General features: G+C 40.9%; 1 protein-coding gene across 1 annotated transcript; it reads right to left on the bottom strand.

The window, feature by feature from the left end:
- Positions 1–294: 294 nt before the first annotated feature.
- Positions 295–10046, bottom strand: LOC116509463 (androgen-induced gene 1 protein-like). Its single transcript, XM_032218613.1, has 6 exons — positions 9879–10046; positions 7475–7618; positions 4245–4346; positions 3608–3723; positions 2302–2453; positions 295–305 (listed from the first exon to the last, which is right to left on the bottom strand). Exons 1-6 carry the CDS (start codon positions 10044–10046, stop codon positions 295–297), a joined length of 693 nt encoding a protein of 230 aa, XP_032074504.1.
- Between the last annotated feature and the right edge of the window lie 452 nt (positions 10047–10498).

Here is a 10498-nt window from a genome sequence, read left to right on the forward strand (position 1 = left end):
CAAACTGCTGTTGATTTAAAAAAAAATCCCATTTCTTGAAACCCTGACATGGTAACTGGCATTGTTTGGGAACTGAGTATCAACAACATCTGGAAGATTCTAAGATTCTTCACTTCTGCTCCAAATGATGAGATTGAGAAAATGTTACCCCCCCACCCCTGTAAACCTTAAGAACCATAAAATCAATAATGTTTTCTAGGTTCAAGTTGCACTGTATTCCATTGGGGGAGCTTGTCCTTTTAATGAACTGATGTCTTTCTCGGGGGTGGGGTGTCTTCTCTACATAGCCTTCTTTCAATGCTTTGCTGTAGAGAATAAAAGAGAAAGAGAATGTGAAACTATTTGGCTATTCTGCAAACCTTTAAAATTGACAAATGAGTGAAATAAACATAGCATAATACTTTATGTCACTGTGGCATAGATACAAAAGCCCTCCCGACATGTTTCCCTCTTTATATATGGAGGAGATCCCTGCAAAACCACTTTCCTTCTTCCAACTGCTGAAATTCACAAGGGTGATGGCATTTGGCTCAGCTGCTCGTGAGAAACGGGACCCTTTTATACGTCACAAATATGTACATAAACTAGTGAAAATATTAAAAATGAAATGCCTACCAGAAAAGGAAGCCTGGCCTCTAAGTGCATTCACTGAGGATGCTAAGGGGTCTCTCCAAAGAAAGCCCTTCGGAGGAGGGGATTCTGTCCGTGATAGCCACCCGTTGCACCATTAACAGTTAGGTAAGGATGTGGTCTTCTCCCAGGTCCTAGGAGTGCACCTTGAATTTAGGTTGATTTTGAGAGAGCCAGGAGAGTGAAATCTGTGTAATTGAAGATGGGGTGTTAGCCAAACCACTTCATATTCAGGTAGCTTAAAGTCCTTAACCTATCTTTTAAAATTTTTTTTATTAAATTAATAAGCCGCCCAAGATCAATTATGAACTTTTGGTGGTGTACATATATACAAAATCAAAACAAATTTAAACAAAATGCAGTAGTACAAAAAGAGCGTCTGGAGAAACAACCACATGATCACCAGGGGCCTGTCACCCACTCTATTCCAAGGTTTAGGACAGGGATGGCGAACCTACGGCACACCTGTCAAAGGTGACACACCCTGATGTTTTGGTGACATGCCAGCATGCACTAATGCCTGACAACTGTTCTTGAAAGCACGCACCATTTCTCGATTTTCAGAGGCTGCGGAGGTCACATAAGAATGGTGTGCACCAGGGGTGGGTTCCGGCACTCATTACTGCTGGTTCGCTCGTGGCTGTGCCGCGCGTGCATGCGCAGTAGAATAAAAATTGCTCTGCCCACGCAGAAGCAAAAAAACCAATATGGTGGTGCCTATGGCGCCGCCCGGAGAACCGGTGAGGGGGCATGGCAGGTTTGGATTGCTGGAACTGGCTGAACCAGTACGAACCAGTAGGAACCCCCCACTGGTGTGCACCCTCTAGACCCCTTGGAAGTTACTTCAGGTCCGCCTTTGGCACTGATGTTCAGAGTGATCTAGAATTCTAGATGATAGAGAGATGATAGAGAATTTTTTCTCTTTTGTTCGGGTATGTGTGTGAGAGAGACACACATACCAACAAAGTCAAGATAGGCATTTTCTGCACCTTTGACATGCTGGACCCAAAAGGTTTGCCATCACTGGTCTTGGAAAAGGGCAACTCTTAAGTCTGTGATAGTGAAAGTATGGCGCACTCGCCAGAGGTGGCACACAGCGCCCTGATGGCACGTGAGCCGTCGCCCCAGTTCAGCTCTGCCATGCATGCGCGTGTGCCTCTTGCTGGCCAGCTGGTCTTCAGGTCTCTGCCAGGCATGCGTGGTATGCGTGCAGTGTGTGTGCACGCATTGCATTTTGGGGGGTTGCGCTGAGCACTCCTACCAAAAAAGGTTAGCCATCACAGTCTTAAGTGCTTGTCTAATAAGACTAAGGCAGAGACTCTAACAGGATGTCATTTCAGAGGGCAATTGCTAGGACAGAAAAAGCCTATTTCTTGAGTTCCATCAAATGTCCTCACTTAATCAAAGGTGCCCAAAGCATGCTGATTGCCAGATGGCACAGGGGGCAGCTGTAAAAGAGAGGCAGCCCTTCGAGTCATCAGACCTCATGTCTTGAAGGGCTACCAGCCCCTTGGATTGCCCTGGCATTCATTATGATGGCTACAAGGTTCTTTCTTAATGAAAAACAAACCGAATAATGCTTCTTTCATGAAAACATTAAATCCTGGAAACGTGTAAGCAGACAGGGCACTGAAAATGTAGAAAAAGAGGGGTGGGGGAAGAATAATTTACCCCACAGCCATTTTGTTAGGCGCTCCCCGAGGAAATAGAAGGTGAGCATTATGCTCATAGCGATAACGATGAACACCGCCTTTCCAAGTAGGCCAAGCACTCCTAAAACTGGATAAGCCCAAATCCCTGACACATGATGTATCCAAAATATCCTAAAACAAAGCAAGAGAGCATCAGAATGAAATGCAAGAAGCCAAAACAGGTTAAATATTGCACTTATTTGGAGGTTGCCTGAAAATATTTCAGTTGGCTAATTCTTACAGATACAAAACTTAATATTACATGAAGATAATTAAACATCTACAATGTGATCTCCAAGGCTAGGGCTAGGCCTATGAAAAGCTCAGTTTGTATGAGGAAAAATGAAATGCTTTGTTGTTAGCTGCAAAGTCGTGTCTGACCCATCGCGATTCCATAGACAACGTTGCTCCAGGCCTTCCTGTTCTCGACCATCCTCTGGAGTCCATTTAAGCTCACGCCTACTGCTTCAGTGACTCTATCCAGCCACCTCATTCTCTGCCATCCCCTTCTTCTTTTGCCCTTCATCTTTCCAAGCATGAGGCTCTTCTCCAGTGAGTCCTTCCTTCTCATTAGGTGGACAAAGTATTTGAGCTTCATCTTCAGGAGCTGGGCTTGTAAAGAGCAGCCAGGGTTGATCTCCTCTAGGACTGACTGAGTCCAAGGGACTCAGATTCCAATTAACAGAGCCGGAAAAAGACAACAGGAGTCTTCTCCAGCATCATAGTTCAAAGGCCTCAATTCTTTGGCGCTCAGCCTTCCTTATGGTCTAACTTTCACAGACATACATTGCAACTGGGAAAACCATGGCCTTGACTATACACACTGTTGTTGGCAGGGTGAATGCTCTGAACCTTATTTAAATCAGTAGGACACAAAAATGTTTGACAATGACTACTTCATAATGGCAAATCTGCTATCTTCCAGATAGTACTACTGAAGTACATTTTCCAACTTCCATTATTGTAGTGAAGGATGGATTTGGGCTGCTTGGAGATGAACTCAGCAATATCTAAATGCTATAGGCTGAGAGATTGAGATACTGGGTTTATGACAGATACACAAGTGGCATTGAATCCACATATATTTCTGTTGTAATTTTGCCTGCAAACGTGTATGGTGATTTTTAAATATTCTACAAGAATTATTCATTTGTTCAGAGTAGCAATTGCTTCTCTCTCCTCTCCTCCCTCCCCTTCCTTCTTTCCTTCCAGTTAATACAAAAGAAACATCTGAACAAAATAGTTTTCAATTCAAATACATTTCTCAAACAAGACTGAATACCTACCATGATAGGTATACAACTACAAAGATGCCAAGTCCCAATAGTCCTTTCCGTCTAGGAGGATACTTATGTGGACATATAACCAGCTCTATGAAAAGCAGTGGCAGGATAGTAGTGTGCTAAAAAGCAAAAGGAGAACATAAAAATGTATGCATGGAAACAAAATCAGTCATATTGTTTCTTATTCTGATCTTGGACCACTAGGAGTCATGGTGGCACAAGTGGTTAGAATGCAATATTGCAGGGAAACTCTCCTCACAGCCTGGAGTTCGAGTCTGACCGGCTCAAGATTGACTCAGCCTTCCATCTTTCCAAGGTCAGTAAAATGAGGATCCAGATTGTTTGGTGCAATATGCTGACCCTGTAAACTGCTTAGAGAGGGCTGTAAAGCACTATGAAGTGGTATATAGTTGTGAGTTTTATTGTTATTGCACTTCTGTTCCAACATTATTGCAAGAAAAACACTTTCAAGGTATTTTTTCTGAAAGCAGAAAATTCTGTCAAGTTATAGAGTTCCTTTTGAAAAGCCTATGTGAACACACATAGTCCTTGAGATATGACTGGCCATTTAAAATACCGATCATATAATTCATAACAAATTGCACGTGTCAAAAGAAGAACCTAATCTTCAAATACTTACCATGCTGTGATTAAGCCAATTCGGATTAATATCATCCAGCTCTTTAGGATACACTAGTTCTCTGTCAATGGCATAAAGTCCCCAGAAAGCAACAGGTACAAACTAAGAGAAAACATCTGAACATTAATGATAACCTCAAATGTTGGATATTTTTTTTAGAAATCTGGTAGTCACCATCTTACAAACTGCCTTTTTACATGTATGAACATAAGCTGATTATCGTTTTAATTTCTCCAGATAAACATATGATTAAAAATTGAACCTTAAAATGTATTCTGGCTCATGCAGTGCAACATACAATTGTATCTGCACCTATAAAGTTGCACGGAGTCAGGTAGCATATCAATTATTAGTTGTCTAATTTATAAGCCCTCTCCTCAACTTCAGATCAATCTCCCTGTTTTAAAAAATCAAAACTAAATATTATGCAATATTTAACATTATATTTTGTTATGTAAAGGTAGCTTTACATAATAAAATAAAATAAAGAATGTAGGATGGATGAGAAAATTAAACATTTCTTCCTATGCTAATAAAAATTGCTGTCAAATTTTATTTGCATTTTAAATCTGCTATTGCTGCCAATGAAATTCTCATCTGAAATACAAATAGCTGATATATAGAGGCAATTTTTCCAGAACCATGCCAGGAAGGAGAGGGAATAAAAAGACATTTCTAGGAACCTTTTAAAGAAAAGAAATAGGCACAGAACACTGGTTTTCTTGGCTGAATCATTAATCATCCAAGTACAGTTATTATAAAATTTAAATTATAATTTTTGGTACACTGGAAATCAGGTTACTTTTTATACTTTAAAACAAGTGGAGGAACTTTCAGAGACAATAACTTTCAGAGCTTTCAATTTTGTGACATGCAAATAAATTTAACACAAAGTTTCATAAATAAGGTGTACAAGTGTCACTTCATTGCACATTTTTATCAGTTGAGCCCTGTTTTTTGATCAGGAATTTATTTTTTAATTAACTCCTTAAAAACACTTGAAAACCCCAATTTAGGACTCTCCATAAATGAACACCACTCAATGTGTATTTCGGTGCCTACCTACTTGAATGGAAATCCCATTTTATTTGCTGTTTTTTATGCATGATTATATCTTTACTGCTAGAGACTAGAGATATTTTATAAAGATTATTCATTTTTAATGCCTTTTAGTCAGTGCTGGCAACTACTTGGGCAAGTCCCTCAAATTTTGGCAACATTTTCAGACATGGTTTCGAATTGCTTCCTTCCTAGGGCTAGGAGAGAGTCAGGGGCCCAAGGGCACTTGAAATTTATGTTGTGAAGTGAGAAATTTGTGAAGCAAGCTTTGCCCCATTTTACGACTTTTCTTGCCACATTTGTTAAGTGAATCACTGCAGTTGTTAAATTAATAACATGGACGTTAATGGGAATGTGGTTTCCCCATTGACTTTGCTTGTCAGAAGGTCAGAAAACGGGATCACATGACTTCAGGATACTGCCATTGTCATAAACGTGAGTCAGTTGTCCAGCATTCAAAGGTAGGTCACATTACCATGGGGATACTATAGCAGTTATAAGTGTGAAGAATAATCATGTCACTTTTTTCAGTGACGATGTAACTTTGAACAGTCACTAAATGAGCTGTTATAAGTCGAGGACTACCTGTATATAATAAAAGAAATAAAATTATTTCTAACCATTTTAGCAGTAATGGTCATAGGTGGTTTATTTTCTTTCGTGTACCGTATATACTCGAGTATAGGCCGACCCGAATATAAGCCGAGGCACCTAATTTTACCACAAAAAACTGGAAAAGTTATTGACTCGAGTATAAGCCTAGGGTGGGAAATGCAGCAGCTACCGGTAAATTTCAAAAATAAAAATAGATACCAATAATGTTTTTGAATATTTATTTCAAAGAAAAACAGTAAACTAGCGGTGTATTCAATGAAATACTTCACTCACCTCATGATGCTGATGTCCCGCTGTGATGATGATGTCCCGTGCAGCCGCGGGAGCGATGTCCCGCCTCCTATGACACACGGCACAGTGATTCCTATCATTGGATCACTGTACCAGAGGAGGTGGGACATCGCTATGTGGCTGCTTGCCATAACAAGGAGGAGGTGGGACATCGTTGCAGAGCGGCAGGAGGGGGAGGAAGGGGAATCGTAAGACAGCCCTGCATTACATTACAACGTGAGGAGGGGGGTTGGTGCGGTGCGCGCTGCGCGGCAAACTGACACAGAGGGAGGGGAAACTCACAGGGGCACTGGGCCATTCACGAGTGTCACCCAGCGGCATGGCCCCGCCCCCTTTTCTCCTCCATTTCGGGCAAATTTTTCACTGACTCGAGTATAAGCCGAGGCGGCTTTTTTCAGCCCAAAAAGTGGGCTGAAAAACTAGGCTTATACTCGAGTATATACAGTAAGTAGCATGTTGCCTGTGTGTTTGTTTATGACCTCCCTGCGTGCTGTGGTAGTATATTCATGAATACTGGGCAGCAAAGGGGGAACTGCACATTCAGTGTTGTGGGACACATAACTAGGAAGAAAATCAGGGTCATAGAATGGAGCAGTCACCAACTTCTGAGCCAACTCTTATAGAGACGCACTTGGGAATTTTTTTTCTGAAAAGTTTTTTCCAAGCCAAATCTAGACCTTTTTCCAATTTAATGTTTCTTTTGCTAGCACTGAGCTCTGCACACATCTCTTTGTTTATGCCCCTTCATTATGAGAATTGACCATTTACTGACTGCTATCTGTTTTCTGTTCTTCAACAGGCCAAGCTCTCTCATGACTGCTTTAAAGAACAAAACCACCAATTTTCTTAGGCAAATGCTACAATGGAAAAAATGTTGGTGCTAAACTGGAGGACAAAATAAATAATAACCAATCCACTATGATGAGGTTACCATTGAGAAAACAATGTTGCTTTTGTTGATTTTATCAGTAAGCAAGTTGATATACTTGTTTACTGTGATTATGGAAAGGATCATGTGGTTCTTAAGAAAACCATCTAAAATCTCATGCCCCTTTAAGCTAGGAGTGGGGGAAGATGGTCCTTTTATGACTTGTGGATTTCAACTCCTAAAAATTCTGTCCTCAGGAATTCTGGGAGTTGAAGTCCACAAGTCATAAAGGGGACATCATTCTCTACCTCTGCTTTAAGCAACTCTGATTCAATTTAATAGACTTATAGTACAGTATGGAGTTATTTAAATAATAGCAGATATTGTAATTACTTACTAAACCAACAGGAAATACATATGCAGAGAAGATGAAATCTCTAACAGGCACCACTGTAGATGACACTTTCTCTTCTTGGGAAGGGACAAACAGAGCTACAGCATCAATTGTGAAACACAATAAGTACAGCACTGTCTGTAGAAGCTATGAATTCAAAGAAGTTATATTTAAGGTGGAGCATACATTTTCTTTCCATTTTTTATAATCAAAGAATAATATTTAAAGTTAAAAGCTATGATTTGGGATATTTCTCTCTCTCTTCTATTATATCTAAGTCCCTTAATCAAGATTTCTTCAGGACACCATATCAGGTACTTGAAAAGGCCTCAAAAGTGAGAACTGTGAATCTACATCTAAATCAATTACTCCTCACCTAGTGCTTTGCTGACATTTTGAATTGCAGTTCGTAGAATTTCCAATGTGATGGCAAAACAATAATTCCTACAGAGGAAGGAGTTACTGTCATCTGCACCTCTATAACTGTCTGATTTGGCTCTGCAACCCAACAAGACAGACAGAGACTTCAATGGATAATTAGAACAGCAGAAAAAACAATTGCTACCAACCTGCCTTCCATTGAGGACCTGTATATTGCACAAATCAAAGAGGGCTGTGAAAATATCTATTGACCCCTCACATCCTGGACATACATTGTTTCAACTTCTACCCCAAAAGGACGCTATAGGGCACTGTACACCACAACAACTAGACACAAAGACAGTTTTTCCCCCAAATGCCATCACTCTGCTTAACAACTAATTCCCACGACACTGGCAAATTATCTAAGACTGTATTACTATTATTCTTCTCTTTCTTCCTAGTACCTATCTCTTTTTCCACTTATGGCTATAATCATATTGCTTGTATCTTTACTATTTATATTGTTTTATTTGTTTCCTAGTATAATTTGATTGCTTATTAGTAATCTATAGCTATCTCTAAGTGTTGTATCTTATTATTCTTGATGAATGTATTCTATTTTATTTTTCTTTAATGTACACTGAGAGCATATGCACCAAAGACAAATTCCTTGTGTGTCCAATCATACTTGGCCAATAAAGAATTCTATTCTATTCTATAAGTTACTCAGCAACAACTGAAGGGGATCAACAATTCATAGTTGCAAGCCAGCAGGTTCCAATGAGTCTCTGGTCTCTTGCACCCAGAATCACCAAGGAAAAAGCCATAAGTTTACCTTGTTTTTATGTGATCAAAGGCGGTCTGAGCATTTAGCAGAGGATCCATATTAGAGAAATAATTGCTTTACAACTATTGATTTAGCCACAAAGGAAGACCTCGGTACCCATCATGGTTTGTAAATCCTGCAGAAACTTTTCTGGAAATGCAATGCAGTATTTTTTATGTATAGGCAAGTTGAGCCAAGATCCCAATGGTTATTGTGGCAGGCTGATTTTAGCAGAAGAGAGGTAAGGAGCCATGGTAACATAATAAGTTCTTCTAACGCACATACCATCAATTAGTCACTAAGAGCACAATAGCACAATATGAAAAAAACCATGAAGAGTGTTAAGGGATAGGTGCAAAGGACATCAATGAATTAAAGAATCAATACAACATTACAAGTACAAGTAAACCCAAGTGCTTACTTATAAGTGCAATACAATTGAATCCAACCAGATTATTTATTCCACACCACTACATCATTCAGTATTGCTAAAAAACCACCTCTCAAAAAACCTCAATGAAAGAAAGAATCATACAATTTTACACATAAAAGTAAACTCAAACGCTTACTTATAAGTGCAATAGAAATGAATCCAACCGGACTGTTTATTCTATACCACTACATCATTCAATATTGCTAAAAACCATCTCTCGCAAAACCTCAACGAATGAAAGAGTACAATATTACACATAAAAGTAAACTCAAACGCTTACTTAGAAGTGCAATAAAATTGAATCTAACCTGAGTTTTTATTCCACTCCTCAGTATTGCTAAAAAAACAAACACCTCTCGCAAAATTCCCAGTCATTATTGGCTGCCAACATTCAGACTTGTGCTGGGACTTATTCCTTTCGTTATTTCTGAGGACACCAGCCAGGGGAAGACTGATTATATTCTTCGCTCTGCTTCCTTCCCCATGTTCTGGGCTGCCCTTTCCAGAATTCCCAGCCAGAACGGCCGTCGGCTGGGAATTTTATAACCCAACTCTCTTCAGATTGAGACGTAATGGTCATCTCCATTACGATCCAAAAGCAGGTTGAAAGAAAGGATGCCCCAAGGTTTGGCTTCACCTGTACTAAACTGATCCTTTTAAGGTAAGCTCGCGCCCCTCTTGCCCCGCCTAGCCTCGCTCTCATTGGCTCGCCTTCCCCAAAGCCCCTCCTCCGCCATGTGCGAAGGGGGCTAAGACTGATTTGGACAAGCGCAGCGCGCGCCTACCTGGTTGAGGAAGGTGAGGTATTTCCATTGGCCGCCATAACTGTCGTCGTGCACTTTCCGGACCGACCTGGGCAACCCCAAATTTTGAGTCATGGCGAAGGTCGCCCAGAGGAGGCAGATGAAATGCAGCAGCGCCACAGCTCTCTGACCTCGCACGGTCAGCCGCATGGTCGTTCATTACACGCCGCGGTGGGTAAAAAGTAGTAATTAGGGGGAGGGGGGGGAAGTAAAGTATTAAAAGGCGCGGCGGCGCCACGCGCCGGCGGATCCTCCGCGCAGGCGCTGATGGAATTTGGCGCTCAATCGCCCGCCGCCATCTTGGCTGCCATTTGAAGCTTAAAAAGGCGAATTTTGGACCGTGACGCTTCCTCACCTCATAGTGGGCCGTGATGGACAGTTCTATGTGTATACCTTTGGGGGAGGGGGAGGGGGAGGGAAAAGAAGAATAATGACTCTCCCGGTGTAAGTGTCGTTATTCGGTAAGTATTCAGTGCAGGTAGAATTGAGAATATTTGACATTTCTGAAGCTGTAGGTTGATAGGAACTGCCTTTAGTTATTCGTTCCCTTGTTAGGGGATGTTTTGTTTACTCCCCCCCCCAGATAAACTTGGGATGGTACC

This window comes from Thamnophis elegans, chromosome 5 (genome assembly GCF_009769535.1).
Source record: "Thamnophis elegans isolate rThaEle1 chromosome 5, rThaEle1.pri, whole genome shotgun sequence".
Classification (NCBI taxonomy): domain Eukaryota; kingdom Metazoa; phylum Chordata; class Lepidosauria; order Squamata; family Colubridae; genus Thamnophis; species Thamnophis elegans.